General features: G+C 49.5%; 1 protein-coding gene across 11 annotated transcripts in view; it reads left to right on the top strand.

Annotated features, from left to right (window-relative positions):
* The window catches only part of MED12 (mediator complex subunit 12), a 132,284-nt gene that overhangs the window by 21,478 nt on the left and 91,779 nt on the right, over positions 1–19,027 (top strand). For 8 of the 11 annotated variants that reach the window (XM_082263177.1, XM_082263183.1, XM_082263182.1 and 5 more), the window contains exons 8-13: positions 643–789; positions 6,614–6,737; positions 6,837–6,973; positions 7,053–7,184; positions 8,892–9,021; positions 10,109–10,338. In XM_082263177.1, the coding sequence (XP_082119303.1) occupies positions 643–789; positions 6,614–6,737; positions 6,837–6,973; positions 7,053–7,184; positions 8,892–9,021; positions 10,109–10,338 (900 nt within the window). The remainder of the gene's footprint in view (positions 1–642; positions 790–6,613; positions 6,738–6,836; positions 6,974–7,052; positions 7,185–8,891; positions 9,022–10,108; positions 10,339–19,027) is intronic. The other 3 variants (XM_082263175.1, XM_082263174.1, XM_082263180.1) reach the window with 1 other exon arrangement.

The raw sequence follows: 19,027 nt of genomic DNA, 5'->3' as shown, positions 1-19,027 counted from the left end.
CCCACTGTATATAATGTGTGTGTATATATATATATATGTACATGCATCTCTTAAAATTAGAATATCTTCAAAAAGTGAATTTATTTCAGTAATAATAATTTCAGAACGGTAATCTCCTATATTTTCTATGGATGTCACACAGAGTGAGAGATTTCCAGCATTTGATGATTTTGGCTTCCAGCGAGTGACACCCCAACATTCACCATCTCAGAAAACTAAAATATTACATAAGACCAATAAAAAAAAAAAAAAAAAGGATTTTCAATACGGAAATGTTGGCTTAGTGAAAAGTCTGTCCATGGGTAAAGCCAGAATTCTTTTCTGCCTAGTGTCCTACTCCTGTAGGGGGCAGTATAACCCAATGGTATGAATATCAGGAGCTGTGTCCATCAATGAACATCAGAGAAATGGAGTTAAAAATCCAATTTTTGATGTAATTTTCTGAGATGCCCCTGTATACATTGTGTGTTAGAGTAGATATATAAATATGTAATATAATTTTGTAGATTTACAGTAATAAGTGAAAAGTTTTATAGGTTGAGAAGTCCATCCTGGTTCAACCAATAGAAATGAAGGAAAGGCGCAGAGAATTTATTTGCTATTATTTTTCACACTTCTAACCCATTTCCCTTGGTTTGGCAGAGCATCGTCCTGTGCTGTCCCAGCGCTCTCGTCTGGCATTATTCATTGACTGATAACAGAATAAAGACGGGGTCACCCTTGGACCATCTTCCCATCGCCCCATCCAGTTTACCAATGCCGGGGGGTAATTCTACCTTCACACAGCAGGTCAGTGCCATTAGCAGGAAGTAGAAGGGGTATTTTGCAGGGGTTTTGAGCTTTCCATACTGGTTCTATGTTTTAGTTGTGATATCAGAGAACAGCGAGCAGGTCTGTTCACATTCCGGAAAGAAATATGACCGACGTCAACTATTTAACCACTTCACCCCCGGAAGGATTTGCCCCTTAACCACTTCACCCCCGGAAGGATTTGCCCCTTAACCACTTCACCCCCGGAAGGATTTGCCCCTTAACCACTTCACCCCCGGAAGGATTTGCCCCTTAACCACTTCACCCCCGGAAGGATTTGCCCCTTAACCACTTCACCCCCGGAAGGATTTGCCCCCTTAACCACTTCTCCCCCGGAACGATTTCCCCCTTAACCACTTTACCACCGGAGGATTTTGCTGTCTTACCTCTGGGCCACTTTTTGCGATTCGGCACTGTGCGAATTTAACGGACAATTGCGCGGTCGTGCAACGCCGTACCCAAACGAAATTGACGTCCTTTTTTCCCCACAAACAGAGCTTTCTTTTGGTGGTATTTGATCACCTCTGCGATTTTTACTTTTTGCGCTATAAACAAATAAATGCGACAATTCTGAAAAAACAACAATATTTTTCACATTTTTTTATATGAAATTCCCCCCCAAAAAAATGTAAAAATCTAATTTTTTTTAATTTTAGGCCAATTTGTTTCCTGCTACATATGTTTGGTAAAAAAAATCGCAATAAGCGTATTTTGATTGGTTTGCGCAAAAGTTATTGCGTTTACTAAGGGAAAGATTTTTGTCATTTTTGGTGTTTTTTTTTTTTAACGAGTAATGGCGGCGATCTGCGATTTTTTTTTTTTTTTTTTTTTTTTGCGGGACTGTGACATTGCGGAGGACAGATCGGACCCTTGACTGACAGATCGCATGTTCAACTATGCTGAATCCTGTAATCTGTCACTGTCTGTCACTGAAGAGATCCGCCCACTTATGTTTACACAAGTGGGCGGATCTCCACACTCGATTCCCCGACAATCGGGGAAGAGCAGCGGTGATCACCGCCGCTCCTCTCCTGGCCCGACTCCCGCTGTGACTGAATACAGTGGGAGCGAGCATACGGCGCCGCCGAGAAAGGGGAGTGTCTGGTGACGTAGACCTACATTGCCAGACGATAACGAACCACTTTGCCGCAGTACAGTCAACGTGAGCAGTCGGCAAGTGGTTAATGACCAGGCCATTTTTTTGCGATTCAGCACTGCGTTACTTTTAGGCTACGTTCACATGTGGGCATAGCGGATCACGGGCAGGATCACCGTGATTCTGCCCGCGATCCAGAAATCATTGCAAATGGGGGGACGCCTGTGCATTGCCCGTGATTTGCAATAGCACCCCAAACGCTATGCGATGTTGCTGCGATTTCCGCCTGCCGAATCGCGGTAACATCACGCAAACAGAATCACAGGACGCATGACACATAAAAGAAGCTCCTGTACCTTTTTGGGAGTCATGCAACCTGTGATTCTGTTTGCGCTATGTTACCGCGATTCGGCAGGCGGAAATCGCAGCAACATCGCACAGCGTTTGGGGTGCCATTGCAAATAATGGGCATCGCACAGGCGTCCCCCGATTTGCAATGATTCACCACGATTCTGCCCATGATCCGCTACGCCCACATGTGAACGTAGCCTTAACTGACAATTGTGCGGTCGTGCGACGCTGTATGTCCTTTCTTTTTTTCTACCACAAATACTTTCTTTTGGTGGTATTTGATCACCAGGGCGATTTTTTTTTTTTTTTTTTTTTTTTTTTTTTTTTTTTTTTTCTTTTTTATTTATTTACTTATTTTTTTTTTTTTTGGGCTATAAACAAAAAAAGAGCAACAATTTTGAAAAAAAACACCAATATTTTCTACTTTCTGCTATAAAACATTCCCAATAAAAATAAAAAAATCTAATTTTTTTTTATCAGTTTTGGCCAATTTGTATTCTGCTACATATTTTTGGTAAAAAAAAAAAAAAAAATCTCAAAAAGCGTATAATTGGTTTGTGCAGAAGTTATCACGTTTACAAACTACGGGATAAATTTTATGGACTTTTTATTTATTTATTTTTTTACTATTTTTACAAACTTTTTATTGAAAAAATAATTTGTATGACAAAAACTGAGACGGTTTTCAAATATAAGCAAAACATTGCAGATAGTAAACAAAATATTATTTGTACAATCTTTAGTACGATCATTATTTTATTTTTTTTAATTTTTTATTAGTAATGGCGGCGATCAGTGTTTTTTATTGGGATTGCGGCAGACAAATCTGACACTAAAGCCCCGTACACACGTACCGATCATCGGCCGAACGATCGGCCGTCTTTTGTCCAGGGCTGTCCTGTCGGTTGAAAAGTGCAAAAGACTGCACACGAATTTTGTCGGCCAACAACAGCCAACTGCAGAAGTGATGTCATGTGATGGTTAACTTTCCTTGTGTTTTTTCTTTTCTGAGCATGTCCAGTCTTGCAAATCTGCTGTCTGTCGGCCGAATTCTCTACTGACTGGCGAACAATCGGCCGTTCTGGTGTTGGCCAACAAAAATTTTAAAGCATGCACATCAGATTCTTTTCGGCCGAAGGTGCGCTGTCAGCTGTCGGAAGCATCATACTAACAAGCCTACAATCGGCCGATCGGTCGTCGGCCGAATATTTACGGCCGACAATCGGTACGTGTGTACGGGGCTTAAGTGACACTTTTTGGGGACCAGTGACACCAGTACAGTAATCAGTGCTAAAAATATGCACTGTTACTGTACTAATGACACTGGCAGGGAAGGGGTTAATACTGGGGGGTGGCCAAGGGGTTAAATGTGTTCCCTAGATGTGCTTACTAACTGTGTGGGGGATGGATTGAACAGAGGAAGAGAGAGAGATTGGTGATTCAGCTTAGCTTTCCCTGCCTCTCTAACAGGAGAGACGCCTTGCATTGTTTACATACCAGGCGGCTCTCCTGTCAGTTTTGCCGAAGATCACGGAAGGCTGGCAGCGATCGACCCCTCTCCTCCCACAGTCTTCCTCCCGCTCTGTCTAATCGCAGCGGGAGCGTGACCCCAGCGCCAAAACTGCGTGCACATAATTGCGTAGATCCATGTGATTATGCGCAGCCCTGCCGCGGTAAACCTGTGTGGGGGGGTCAGCAAGTGGTTGAACTCTGGAATAGTGAGATTTCAGGCATGCAGTGATATCAGAATATTACAAATAAAAACAAATGTGATTAAAGCGGAGTTCCACCCAAAAGCAGAACTTCCGCTTTAAATACTCCTGAACCCGACATGCTACATTTGGCATGTCTTTTTTTTTTTTTTTGGGGGGGGGGGGGAGCAGGTAGTTAGATTTTACAGGTACCCGCTCCCACTTCGGCAGCTCGAGCGGAAGTTCACCTCTCCCCCCTCCCTCCCTGCAATCTTCTGGGACACGTCGGAGGTCCTAGAAGATTGGCCGGCCATTCACAAAGAAGCCGCAAGCTGTCACAGCCGGGTGCCCACACTAGAGCGGGGTGGCGCCGCTGAGAGGAGTAAGGCTTCGGGTGGCCGCATCGCTGGATCCTGGGACAGGTGAGTGTTTAATAAAAGTCAGAAGAATCTCTATTTTTGTAGCGGCTGACTTAATAAACACAAAAAGCAGTCACACTGGAACGGAAAAGGACCTTTCACTGGAGACACCTGAACTCCATTGTTGGAAGGGGTTTGCGACGGATTACCTGGGTGCCTTCACCACGATACAATTTTCTTCACTCTAAGACCAGGTATTATAGTTAGAAATTGCAACTAAGAACTAGACGACACTAGCTTAGGTACAAACTGGAACTTTATTGAAATATCACACAGAATATATAGCACACAAATGCAGATAAGACCTTGAACACATTATCCTAAACAATGTGAACTTTAAACAGTAATATCGGCAAATCTAACAGTACAGTACATCTAATGAACAGCTAGCAGTTAACCGTAACCTAATTAAATAGGGATCTAATTAACAGTAAGCTAATCAACAGCCAGGCATCCAGACAAGCTTTGATTGGTGGAGAAGCCCACCTGACACAGTCCGGCACCTACATAGGAGTACATGGAACAGACACCAATGTGACCATCAAGGAACATGTATGGTTCCAAATACAGTATAACAAATGTGACGTACCGATCGTCACTGGGAGTGGAAGACAGATAACTTAATGGTTTGGATTGCTTCAAGTTGGACAGTAATATTTGTCAGCATTATCTCGGGAAATATGAAGATTTGATCCCACTTTACACTGTGAGACCTATAGCCTGCTGCCATGAAGTCTGTGACTCCTAAATAATCATAGCAATACGTAGATGTGTATTCCATGTACTTCAATGTAGGAGACGGACAGACTGTCATTGGCAGTCTTGTCCTATTGTCTATCTATTGAGGTGGGATGTGGATTGTGTTAAGTCTGCCTGTCCTATTGTTAAATGTTAATGAGCTCACATTGTTTCTGTCCAGAAGGCCAGATAATTAGTTCAGGTTAATTTGGTTTCTGTATACAATTTTTATCTGCATATGATAATGTAATCAGGCAACCCCTGACCTGTGTGGGGTAATATGATCAGGAGGGGGAGGTCCATGCTGTATTTAAATTCTGTGTGACAGTTCAATAAAGAGTGATTCCAGTACAAGCTAAGTTGTCGGCTAGCTTTGTATGGGGGTGGCTGGGAAAATCTGGTATATATGTTCATGACTGCAAGGAAGCCGTATACTGACGGAAGACCACAAACACAGTGTGGGTCGGAGGTTCCGTTACAACAAACCAGGAATCATTTTTAGGGCAAATAGAAGGAAACATTCTTTCAAAATGTAACAAGGGAAACAATTAGAGTACTCCGACTCGGGACACGACTTGTGTGCCCTCAAGTTGCCCCAAGTCTCTTCCAAGTCTCTTCCAAGTCTCTTCCAAGTCTCTTCCAAGTCTCTTCCAAGTCTCTTCCAAGTCTCTTCCAAGTCTCTTCCAAGTCTCTTCCAAGTCTCTTCCAAGTCTCTTCCAAGTCTCTTCCAAGTCTCTTCCAAGTCTCTTCCAAGTCTCTTCCAAGTCTCTTCCAAGTCTCTTGCAAGTCTCTTGCAAGTCTCTTGCAAGTCTCTTGCAAGTCTCTTCCAAGTCTCTTGCAAGTCTCTTGCAAGTCTCTTGCAAGTCTCTTGCAAGTCTCTTGCAAGTCTCTTGCAAGTCTCTTGCAAGTCTCTTGCAAGTCTCTTGCAAGTCTCTTGCAAGTCTCTTGCAAGTCTCTTGCAAGTCTCTTGCAAGTCTCTTCCAAGTCTCTTCCAAGTCTCTTCCAAGTCTCTTCCAAGTCTCTTCCAAGTCTCTTCCAAGTCTCTTCCAAGTCTCTTCCAAGTCTCTTCCAAGTCTCTTCCAAGTCTCTAATCAAGTCTCTTCAAAATCACGCTAAAAAGTCGCTCCTTCATGGGGCGTCTTTCTGGTCGTGGTAGTGTGAACCGGCTCTAAGAGAGTGAATGTGGACAGAAAGTCCCTGCAGCCGGTGTCTGTGACAGGGTTCAGATCCTTTCAGCTGTACAGGTGGGTGGGATGGTCATGTGTCTGAAAAATGTAATCCATAAAGTGTAGCCTAGTAGGTGTAAGAGAAGAAACTGGGGGAATAGGAGGGGGACTGGACTTTATTGTGGCTTCAAACGCTAAAACAGACAGGTGGGAGATATAAGGGGAAGGGTGGGGGATGGTATTGCTAGGAGTGGTGGGGGGCATAAAAATGATGAACAATAAGGAGGATATCAGATTTTAAAGTGACGTGCTAGAAGAACTTGCTGTGGAATTTGCTCTCAGGCTCAGCGATCGATGATTTCACAGGTGAGAAGGAAGCTGCGGGAGATGGAGCAGCAGATAAAGGAGCGAGGCCGCGCCGTGGAGGTCCGATGGTCCTTCGATAAATGTCAGGAAGCCACAGCAGGTAATCCCACGCTTTATCTGTCCTGAAATCTCTTCCTTGTCTACATTCACATGGCTGGTTTATTCAATCAATGTCTTCATTCCATCCGTCCCCATCCAGGCTTTCCCATTGGACGAGTTCTTCATACTCTGGAGGTCCTGGACAGTCACAGCTTTGAGAAGTCGGATTTCAGTAATAACTTGGACTCTCTGTATAACCGAATCTTTGGTCTGGGTATCGGCAAGGATGGGCACGAGGTGAGCGACGTCGTTATTCAGATTCCTGTGTCCATATTACTGTCTTTGATTTCTGACACCTCCTTGTCCTTTCACCCAGATCTCCCCAGACGATGACGCGGTGGTCGCTCTCCTCTGTGAGTGGGCTGTGAGTTGTAAGCGTTACGGACACCATCGCGCATTAGTGGTCGCTAAGTTACTGGAGAAGAGGCAAATGGAGATAGAAGCGGAGGTAGGCTTTATGGTGGCAGTCAGTCTTTCTACTCAGCTGTTCTCTACACTAGTGAATTCTTCCCAAAGTGTTTGTAGGATAGTGACCCCAATGGGAGCATAGTCCCCAATCATTGGTGTCAGTGGACCCCAATGGGAGCATAGCCCCCAATCATTGGTGTCAGTGGCCCCCAATGGGAGCATAGTCCCCAATCATTGGTGTCAGTGGCCCCCAATGGGAGCATAGCCCCCAATCATTGGTGTCAGTGGACCCCAATGGGAGCATAGTCCCCAATCATTGGTGTCAGTGGCCCCCAATGGGAGCATAGTCCCCAATCATTGGTGTCAGTGGCCCCCAATGGGAGCATAGCCCCCAATCATTGGTGTCAGTGGCCCCCTATGGGAGCATAGCCCCCCATTCATTGGTGTCAGTGGCCCCCTATGGGAGCATAGTCCCCATTCATTGGTGTCAGTGGCCCCAATGGGAGAATAGCCCCCCATTCATTAGTGCCAGTGACCCCAATGGGAGAATAGCCCCCAATCATTGGTGTCAGTGGCGCCTATGGGAGCATAGCCCCCAATCATTGGAGTCAGTGGCCCCAATGGGAGTATAGCCCCCAATCATTGGAGTCAGTGGCCCCAATGGGAGAATAGCCCCCAATCATTGGAGTCAGTGGCCCCAATGGGAGCATAGCCCCCAATCATTGGAGTCAGTGGCCCCAATGGGAGAATAGCCCCCAATCATTGTAGTCAGTGGCCCCAATTGGAGAATAGCCCCCAATCATTGGAGTCAGTGGCCCCAATGGGAGAATAGCCCCCAATCATTGGAGTCAGTGGCCCCAATGAGAGAATAGCCCCCAATCACTGTTGTCAGTGGGAGAATAGCCCCCTTTATGGTCGCAGTCAGTCTTTCTACACAACTGTTATCAACACTAGTGAATTCTTCAGAAAGTGTCCATAGGATAGTGACCCCAATGGGAGCATAGCCCCCCCCCATTCATTGGTGACAGTGGCCCCAGTGGAAGAATACCCCCAATCATTGGTGTCAGTGGCTCCAGTGGAAGAATAGCCTTGAATCAATGGTGTCAGTGGTACAGTAACTCCAGTGGGAGAATAGCCTCCCAAATTATTGGTTCCAGTGGAACTTTGGCACCAGGGGGAGAGTAGCCTCCCAAGTCATGGGGGACAGTGGGACCCAGTGGGAAAGTAGGCCCAAAATATTTGGTGTCCATTAGATTGTGGCCCCAGAGGAGAAAAACCCTTAAATGAATTGATGTCAAGGGGACAGTGATCCCCAGAGGAGAGAATGGCTTCCAAAATTATTGGAGTCAGTGGGATAGTAAACCCCAGAAAGAGTCCTTCAAATCATTGGAGTGAGTGGGATAATGCCCCTCAGGACAGAATGATCCCTCAAATCGTTGTTACCAATAGTAGAACTTACCTTAGGAGAGGAGCCAGCACTTTCATATGAAGAGTGATGATCCCACGCCACAACTGTTTTGAATCTTCCATTCATAAAAAGTAGTAGCTCTTCACTGGCTTCCGCGGTGAGGGCAGAGGGTGAGGGCGCTCCAGCGGGCCAGCCCTGAGTCTGGTGTGACAGTAGTATCTGTCAGAGTAGATAGAAAGCCGCGGCCCAGTGGTTGAGAATCCTTATTCTAGACTGTCTGTCTTCTCCTTTGTCTCTGTTCTGTGGCCACATTGATAATCTGTCCTTTTCCTTTATCAGAGATGTGGGGAGTCGGAGGCGGTTGATGAGAAAGGATCGGTGTCTTCTGGGTCGTTGTCTGCCCTCAGCTCTCCTCCCGTCTTCCAGGATGTCCTCCTGCAGTTTCTGGACACGCAGGCCCCAGTATTAAGTACGTAGCCTAGACACAGGAAGTGCACTGATATTGGGAGGGGCTGGGCACAGGAAGTGCACTGATATTGGGAGGGGCTAGGCATAGGAAGTGTGCTTATATTGGGAGGGCCTGGGCACAGGAAGTGTGCTGATATTGGGAGGACCTGGGCACAGGAAGTGCACTGATATTGGGTGGACCTGGGCACCGGAAGTGCACTGATATTGGGTGGACCTGGGCACAGGAAGTGCACTGATATTGGGAGGACCTGGGCACAGGAAGTGCACTATTGGGAGGGCCTGGGCACAGGAAGTGCACTGATATTGGGTGGACCTGGGCACAGGAAGTGCACTGATATTGGGGGGGCCTGGGCATAGGAAGTGAACTGATATTGGGGGGCCTGGGCATAGGAAGTGAACTGATATTGGGGGGGGCCTGGGCACAGGAAGTGCACTGATAATGGGAGGGGCTGGGCACAGGAAGTGCGCTGATATTGGTAGGGGCTAGGCACAGGAAGTGCGCTGATATTGGTAGGGGCTAGGCACAGGAAGTGCACTGATATTGGGAGGGTCTGGGCATAGGAAGTGCACTGATATTGGGAGGGGCTAGGCATAGGTGCACTAATATTGGGAGGGGCTAGGCATAGGAAGTGCGCTGATTTTGGGAGGGGCTAGGCATGGGAAGTGCGCTGATTTTGGGAGGGGCTAGGCATAGGAAGTGCGCTGATTTTGGGAGGGGCTAGGCATAGGAAGTGCGCTGATATTGGGAGGGGCTAGGCATAGGAAGTGCACTGATATTGGGAGGGCCTGGGCACAGGAAGTGCGCTGATATTGGGGAGGGGCTAGGCATAGGAAGTGTGCTGATATTGGGAGGGGCTAGGCACAGGAAGTGCACAGATATTGGGGAGGGGCTAGGCACAGGAAGTGCACTGATATTGGGGAGGGGCTAGGCACAGGAAGTGCACTGATATTTTTAAGAGAAATTCCAGACAAGAGATTATTTAGAACACTTCTTAGGAATGATCAGCACTTTAGATGTTCTGTATATCCTGATTGTAGCCTCACTGTTTACCTCCCCCACCTTCTTTGTCATTTCTTTCCTCTCCCAGCGGATCCATCGAACGAATCGGAACGCGTGGAGTTCTATAACCTGGTGCTGCTCTTCTGTGAACTGATCCGCCATGATGTTTTCTCACATAACATGTACATGTGCACACTGATATCGAGAGGGGACCTAGGCCTGGACCCCCACGCCCCGCGGCCCCGTTCTCCCTATGAGGATCCATCTGATGACACCGACCGCAAGGAGGGGGAGACCAATAACAGCATCAAATTAGAGGTGAGTGCAAATAAAACACGATATTGATGAAAATAAAAGGATGCGATCTCACATGCGTTTTATCGCATTAAAGAAATCCGATCCTACTTGCTGCAATATTGCTGCAGGTCCCCATGTGAGAGGATTAGGAAAGGTCATTTAAAGGGACACTGACCTTATTCCTCGTTCCTCTGCTCTGGTGGTGTGGGGGGGGGGGGGGGGTGTCCTTGTGGGGAATGTTGTACCGCTGCTTTGTATGTGTTGATGTTGACAAGCAGCTGACCATAGAATTGGAGTAAGGCCTCTTTCACACTTGTGCAACTTGGGACTGCAAAGTCACATGACAAGTCGTACCCCATGATTTCCAATGAGTACCGTTCAGATCTGTGCGACTTCAAAGTACTCCCAGTACTACTTTTATCCGACTTCGATGCGACTTGAGGTCCAGATTACACAGGCATTGCTTCAAGTCATGCGACTTTCAGGTCGTACAGTGTTTGTTACCCCAACACTTCATATTCCTGATATGTGTCTGCTGTACCATGTACTGGTATGAGAACCTCTCCTGTTCTCTCCTCCCCCTCCCCCCCCCCCCCCCCCGATATGTGTCTGCTGTACCATGTACTGGTATGAGAACCTCTCCTCTTCCCCCCCCCCTCTTATGTGTCTGCTGTACCATGTACTGGTATGAGAACCTCTCCTCTTCCCCCCCCCCTCTTATGTGTCTGCTGTACCATGTACTGGTATGAGAACCTCTCCTCTTTCCCCCCCCCCCTCCCGATATGTGTCTGCTGTGCCATGTACTGGTATGAGAACCTCTCTTCTTCTCTCCCCCATCCCCCCCCCCCGATATGTGTCTGCTGTGCCATGTACTGCTATGAGGAAGTCTCCTGTTCTCTCTCCCCCCCCCCCAATATGTGTCTGCTGTACCATGTACTGATATGAGGAAGTCTCCTGTTCTCTCCCCCCCCCCCCCAATATGTGTCTGCTGTACCATGTACTGGTATGAGGAAGTCTCCTGTTCTCTCCTCCCCCCCCCCCCCGATATGTGTCTGCTGTACCATGTACTGGTATGAGGAAGTCTCCTGTTCTCTCCTCCCCCCACCCCCCCCCCGATATGGGTCTGCTGTACCAGGTACTGGTATGAAGAAGTCTCCTGTTCTCTCCTCCCCCCCCCCCCCCCCTGATATGTGTCTGCTGTACCATGTACTGGTATGAGGAAGTCTCCTGTTCTCCCCCCCCCCCCCCGATATGTGTCTGCTGTACCATGTACTGGTATGAGGAAGTCTCCTGTTCTCTCCTCCCCCCATCCCCCCCCCCCCGATATGCGTCTGCTGTACCATGTACTGGTATGAGGAAGTCTCCTGTTCTCTCCTCCCCCCACCCCCCCCCCCCCGATATGCGTCTGCTGTACCATATACTGATATGAAGAAGTCTCCTGTTCTCTCCTCCCCCCATCCCCCCCCCCCGATGTGTGTCTGCTGTACCATGTACTGGTATGAGGAAGTCTCCTGTTCTCTCCTCCCCCCCCCCCCCGATATGTGTCTGCTGTACCATGTACTGGTATGAGGAAGTCTCCTGTTCTCTCCTCCCCCCACCCCCCCCCCCCCGATATGGGTCTGCTGTACCAGGTACTGGTATGAAGAAGTCTCCTGTTCTCTCCTCCCCCCCCCCCCCCCCCCCTGATATGTGTCTGCTGTACCATGTACTGGTATGAGGAAGTCTCCTGTTCTCCCCCCCCCCCCCCCGATATGTGTCTGCTGTACCATGTACTGGTATGAGGAAGTCTCCTGTTCTCTCCTCCCCCCATCCCCCCCCCCCCCCCCGATATGCGTCTGCTGTACCATGTACTGGTATGAGGAAGTCTCCTGTTCTCTCCTCCCCCCACCCCCCCCCCCCCCCGATATGCGTCTGCTGTACCATGTACTGGTATGAGAACCTTTCCTGTTTTCTTTGTATTGCTTCCTTTGTGTGAAATTCCTGGTGTTCCTGCCAGTCCTGCTTTCCGATTCAGTTCTTTAGCTGTTCTCCAATGATCAGACTTGTCCAGACACGCCCCTTCTGCACAGCCATTCACTGGGAAGCTCAGTGTGCTGCTACTTCTCCTCCCCTCACCTCTTCTGCAGCTGAGAACAGAGGGAATGTTATTAGTTATAAAAAAGGGAAAAACTTATTTGTTTTTTTTATATCTATACAAAACTATTTTGCCTTTCATTTCTGTGTTAAACTGAATAGATGGTACAATATGCAGGGTATATACAGAATATATACTGTGTGCAGGGTATATACAGAATATATACTGTGTGCAGGGTATATACAGAATATATACTGTGTGCAGGGTATATACAGAATATATACTGTGTGCAGGGTACAGTGTATATACTGTGTGCAGGGTACAGTGTATATACTGTGTGCAGGGTACGGGGTATATACTGTGTGCAGGGTACGGGGTATATACTGTGTGCAGGGTACGGGGTATATACTGTGTGCAGGGTACGGGGTATATACTGTGTGCAGGATACGGGGTATATACTGTGTGCAGGGTACGGGGTATATACTGTGTGCAGGGTACAGTGTATATACTGTGTGCAGGGTACAGTGTATATACTGTGTGCAGGGTACGGGGTATATACTGTGTGCAGGGTACAGTGTATATACTGTGTGCAGGGTACGGGGTATATACTGTGTGCAGGGTACGGGGTATATACTGTGTGCAGGGTACAGTGTATATACTGTGTGCAGGGTACAGTGTATATACTGTGTGCAGGGTACAGTGTATATACTGTGTGCAGGGTACAGTGTATATACTGTGTGCAGGGTACGGGGTATATACTGTGTGCAGGGTATATACAGTCCATATATACTGACGATGATTTTTAGTCAGTATTTCATTGATTTGTCAAACGCCGGCCTAAAAATCCCATTTTATAGAGCATGAAACGCACCGACCCGACCCTAATCAATCATAACCTGTTGAGCGGATCGTATCTGGATTGTGACTCGCAATCTGTTTCTGCTCCATTTAATGTCCCCGTCCCTCATCTATATTCTGTCCAGGTTCTGCTCTCAGTAAATGTGATGAAATCTCCTCCATGTATCAGTGTGAGGTGGAAGACAAGGCATGCGCTTATAGATGGTGATGGCATCTGATCTCCGTCCTCTGAGGAGCACACAGGAACCCGTACAGTGTACTAGTGAGGGACGTCTGATCTCCGTCCTCTGAGGAGGAGCACACAGGAACCCGTACAGTGTACTAGTAAAGGACGTCTGATCTCCGTCCTCTGAGGAGGAGCACACAGGAACCCGTACAGTGTACTAGTGAGGGACGTCTGATCTCCGTCCTCTGAGGAGGAACACACAGGAACCCGTACAGTGTACTAGTGAGGGACGTCTGATCTCCGTCCTCTGAGGAGGAACACACAGGAACCCGTACATTGTACTAGTGAGGGGCGTCTGATCTCCGTCCTCTGAGGAGGAGCACACAGGAACCCGTACAGTGTACTAGTGAGGGACGTCTGATCTCCATCCTCTGAGGAGGAGCACACAGGAGCCCGTACAGTGTACTAGTGAGGGACGTCTGATCTCTGTCCTCTGAGGAGGAGCACACAGGAACCCGTACAGTGTACTAGTGAGGGGCGTCTGATCTCCGTCCTCTGAGGAGCACGCAGGAACCCGTACAGTGTACTAGTGAGGGACGTCTGATCTCCGTCCTCTAAGGAGGAGCACACAGGAACCCGTACAGTGTACTAGTGAGGGACGTCTGATCTCCGTCCTCTGAGGAGGAACACACAGGAACCCGTACATTGTACTAGTGAGGGGCGTCTGATCTCCGTCCTCTGAGGAGGAGCACACAGGAACCCGTACAGTGTACTAGTGAGGGACGTCTGATCTCCATCCTCTGAGGAGGAGCACACAGGAACCTGTACAGTGTACTAGTGAGGGACATCTGATCTCTGTCCTCTGAGGAGGAGCACACAGGAACCCGTACAGTGTACTAGTGAGGGGCGTCTGATCTCCGTCCTCTGAGGAGCACGCAGGAACCCGTACAGTGTACTAGTGAGGGACGTCTGATCTCCGTCCTCTAAGGAGGAGCACACAGGAACCCGTACAGTGTACTAGTGAGGGACGTCTGATCTCCGTCCTCTGAGGAGCACACAGGAACCCGTACAGTGTACTAGTGAGGGACGTCTGATCTCCGTCCTCTGAGGAGCACACAGGAACCCGTACAGTGTACTAGTGAGGGACGTCTGATCTCCATCCTCTGAGGAGGAGCACACAGGAACCCGTACAGTGTACTAGTGAGGGGCGTCTGATCTCTGTCCTCTGAGGAGGAGCACACAGGAACCCGTACAGTGTACTAGTGAGGGGCGTCTGATCTCCGTCCTCTGAGGAGCACGCAGGAACCCGTACAGTGTACTAGTGAGGGACGTCTGATCTCCATCCTCTGAGGAGGAGCACACAGGAACCCGTACAGTGTACTAGTGAGGGACGTCTGATCTCCATCCTCTGAGGAGGAGCACACAGGAACCCGTACAGTGTACTAGTGAGGGACGTCTGATCTCCATCCTCTGAGGAGGAGCACACAGGAACCCGTACAGTGTACTAGTGAGGGGCGTCTGATCTCCATCCTCTGAGGAGGAGCACACAGGAACCCGTACAGTGTACTAGTGAGGGACGTCTGATCTCCGTCCTCTAAGGAGGAGCACACAGGAACCCGTACAGTGTACTAGTGAGGGACGTCTGATCTCCGTCCTCTGAGGAGCACACAGAAACCCGTACAGTGTACTAGTGAGGGACGTCTGATCTCCGTCCTCTAAGGAGGAGCACACAGGAACCCGTACAGTGTACTAGTGAGGGACGTCTGATCTCCGTCCTCTGAGGAGGAACACACAGGAACCCGTACAGTGTACTAGTGAGGGACGTCTGATATCCGTCCTCTGAGGAGGAGCACACAGGAACCCGTACAGTGTACTAGTGAGGGACGTCTGATCTCCGTCCTCTGAGGAGGAACACACAGGAACCCGTACATTGTACTAGTGAGGGGCGTCTGATCTCCGTCCTCTGAGGAGGAGCACACAGGAACCCGTACATTGTACTAGTGAGGGACGTCTGATCTCCGTCCTCTGAGGAGGGTCACACAGGAACCCGTACAGTGTACTAGTGAGGGACGTCTGATATCCGTCCTCTGAGGAGGAGCACACAGGAACCCGTACAGTGTACTAGTGAGGGACGTCTGATCTCCGTCCTCTGAGGAGGGTCACACAGGAACCCGTACAGTGTACTAGTGAGGGACGTCTGATCTCCGTCCTCTGAGGAGGAACACACAGGAACCCGTACAGTGTACTAGTGAGGGGCGTCTGATATCCGTCCTCTGAGGAGGAACACACAGGAACCCGTACTGTGTACTAGTGAGAGACGTCTGATCTCCGTCCTCTGAGGAGGGTCACACAGGAACCCGTACATTGTACTAGTGAGGGATGTCTGATCTCCGTCCTCTGAGGAGGAACACACAGGAACCCGTACAGTGTACTAGTGAGGGATGTCTGATCTCCATCCTCTGAGGAGGAACACACAGGAACCCGTACAATGTACTAGTGAGGGACGTCTGATCTCCGTCCTCTGAGGAGGGTCACACAGAAACCCGTACAGTGTACTAGTGAGGGATGTCTGATCTCCATCCTCTGAGGAGGAACACACAGGAACCCGTACAATGTACTAGTGAGGGACGTCTGATCTCCGTCCTCTGAGGAGGAACACACAGGAACCCGTACAGTGTACTAGTGAGGGACGTCTGATCTCCGTCCTCTGAGGAGGAACACACAGGAACCCGTACAGTGTACTAGTGAGGGATGTCTGATCTCCATCCTCTGAGGAGGAACACACAGGAACCCGTACAATGTACTAGTGAGGGACGTCTGATCTCCGTCCTCTGAGGAGGAACACACAGGAACCCGTACAGTGTACTAGTGAGGGATGTCTGATCTCCGTCCTCTGAGGAGGAACACACAGGAACCCGTACAGTGTACTAGTGAGGGATGTCTGATCTCCATCCTCTGAGGAGGAACACACAGGAACCCGTACAGTGTACTAGTGAGGGATGTCTGATCTCCGTCCTCTGAGGAGGAACACACAGGAACCCGTACAATGTACTAGTGAGGGACGTCTGATCTCTGTCCTCTGAGAAGGAGCACACAGGAACCCGTACAGTGTACTAATGAGGGACGTCTGATCTCCGTCCTCTGAGGAGCACACAGGAACCCGTACAGTGTACTAGTGAGAGACGTCTGATCTCCGTCCTCTGAGGAGGAGCACACAGGAACCCGTACAGTGTACTAGTGAGGGACGTCTGATCTCTGTCCTCTGAGGAGGAGCACACAGGAACCCGTACAGTGTACTAGTGAGGGATGTCTGATCTCCGTCCTCTGAGGAGGAGCACACAGGAACCCGTACAGTGTACTAGTGAGAGACGTCTGATCTCTGTCCTCTGAGGAGGAACACACAGGAACCCGTACAGTGTACTAGTGAGGGACGTCTGATCTCCGTCCTCTGAGGAGGGTCATACAGGAACCCGTACAATGTACTAGTGAGGGACGTCTGATCTCCGTCCTCTGAGGAGGAGCACACAGGAACCCGTACAGTGTACTAGTGAGGGATGTCTGATCTCCGTCCCCTGAGGAGGAACACACAGGAACCCGTACAGTGTACTAGTGAGGGACGTCTGATCTCCGTCCTCTGAGGAGGAGCACACAGGAACCCGTACAGTGTACTAGTGATGGCATCTGATCTCCGTCCTCTGAGGAGGAACACACAGGAACCCGTACAGTGTACTAGTGAGAGACGTCTGATCTCCGTCCTCTGAGGAGGAGCACACAGGAACCCGTACAGTGTACTAGTGAGGGATGTCTGATCTCCGTCCTCTGAGGAGGAACACACAGGAACCCGTACAGTGTACTAGTGAGGGATGTCTGATCTCCATCCTCTGAGGAGGAACACACAGGAACCCGTACAGTGTACTAGTGAGGGACGTCTGATCTCCGTCCTCTGAGGAGCACACAGGAACCTGTGCAGTGTACTAGTGAGGGACATCTGATCTCCGTCCTCTGAGGAGCACACAGGAACCCGTACAGTGTACTAGTGAGGGACGTCTGATCTCCGTCCTCTGAGGAGGAACACACAGGAACCCGTACAGTGTACTAGTGAGGGACGTCTGATCTCCATCCTCTGAGGAGGAGCACACAGGAACCCGTACAGTGTACTAGTGAGGGACGTCTGATCTCCGTCCTCTGAGGAGGAGCACACAGGAACCCGTACAGTGTACTAGTGAGGGACGTCTGATCTCCGTCCTCTGAGGAGGAGCACACAGGAACCCGTACAGTGTACTAGTGAGGGACGTCTGATCTCCGTCCTCTGAGGAGGAGCACACAGGAACCCGTACAGTGTACTAGTGAGGGACGTCTGATCTCCGTCCTCTGAGGAGGAGCACACAGGAACCCGTACAGTGTACTAGTGAGGGACGTCTGATCTCCATCCTCTGAGGAGGAGCACACAGGAACCCGTACAGTGTACTAGTGAGGGACGTCTGATCTCCGTCCTCTGAGGAGGAGCACACAGGAACCCGTTCAGTGTACTAGTGAGGGACGTCTGATCTCCGTCCTCTGAGGAGGAGCACACAGGAACCCGTACAGTGTACTAGTGAGGGACGTCTGATCTCCGTCCTCTGAGGAGGAGCACACAGGAACCCGTACAGTGTACTAGTGAGGGACGTCTGATCTCCGTCCTCTGAGGAGGAGCACACAGGAACCCATACAGTGTACTAGTGAGGGATGTCTGATCTCTGTCCTCTGAGGAGGAACACACAGGAACCCGTACAATGTACTAGTAAGGGACGTCTGATCTCCGTCCTCTGAGAAGGAACACACAGGAACCCGTACAGTGTACTAGTGAGGGACGTCTGATCTCCGTCCTCTGAGGAGGAACACACAGGAACCCGTACAGTGTACTAGTGAGAGACGTCTGATCTCCGTCCTCTGAGGAGGAGCACACAGGAACCCGTACAGTGTACTAGTGAGGGATGTCTGATCTCCGTCCTCTGAGGAGGAACACACAGGAACCCGTACAATGTACTAGTGAGGGATGTCTGATCTCCATCCTCTGAGGAGGAACACACAGGAACCCGTACAGTGTACTAGTGAGGGACGTCTGATCTCCGTCCTCTGAGGAGGAGCACACAGGAACCCGTACAGTGTACTAGTGAGGGACGTCTGATCTCCATCCTCTGAGGAGGAGCACACAGGAACCCGTACAGTGTACTAGTGAGGGACGTCTGATCTCTGTCCTCTGAGGAGCACACAGGAACCCGTACAGTGTACTAGTGAGAGACGTCTGATCTCTGTCCTCTGAGGAGGAACACACAGGAACCCGTACAGTGTACTAGTGAGGGATGTCTGATCTCTGTCCTCTGAGGAGGAGCACACAGGAACCCGTACATTGTACTAGTGAGGGACGTCTGATCTCCGTCCTCTGAGGAGGAGCACACAGGAACCCGTACAGTGTACTAGTGAGGGACGTCTGATCTCCGTCCTCTGAGGAGGAACACACAGGAACCCGTACAGTGTACTAGTGAGGGACGTCTGATATCCGTCCTCTGAGGAGCACACAGGAACCCGTACAGTGTACTAGTGAGGGATGTCTGATCTCCGTCCTCTAAGGA

This window comes from Pelophylax lessonae (assembly GCF_965119305.1).
Source record: "Pelophylax lessonae genome assembly, chromosome: 7".
Taxonomy (NCBI): domain Eukaryota; kingdom Metazoa; phylum Chordata; class Amphibia; order Anura; family Ranidae; genus Pelophylax; species Pelophylax lessonae.
This window is presented reverse-complemented; position numbering and strand designations above follow the sequence as displayed.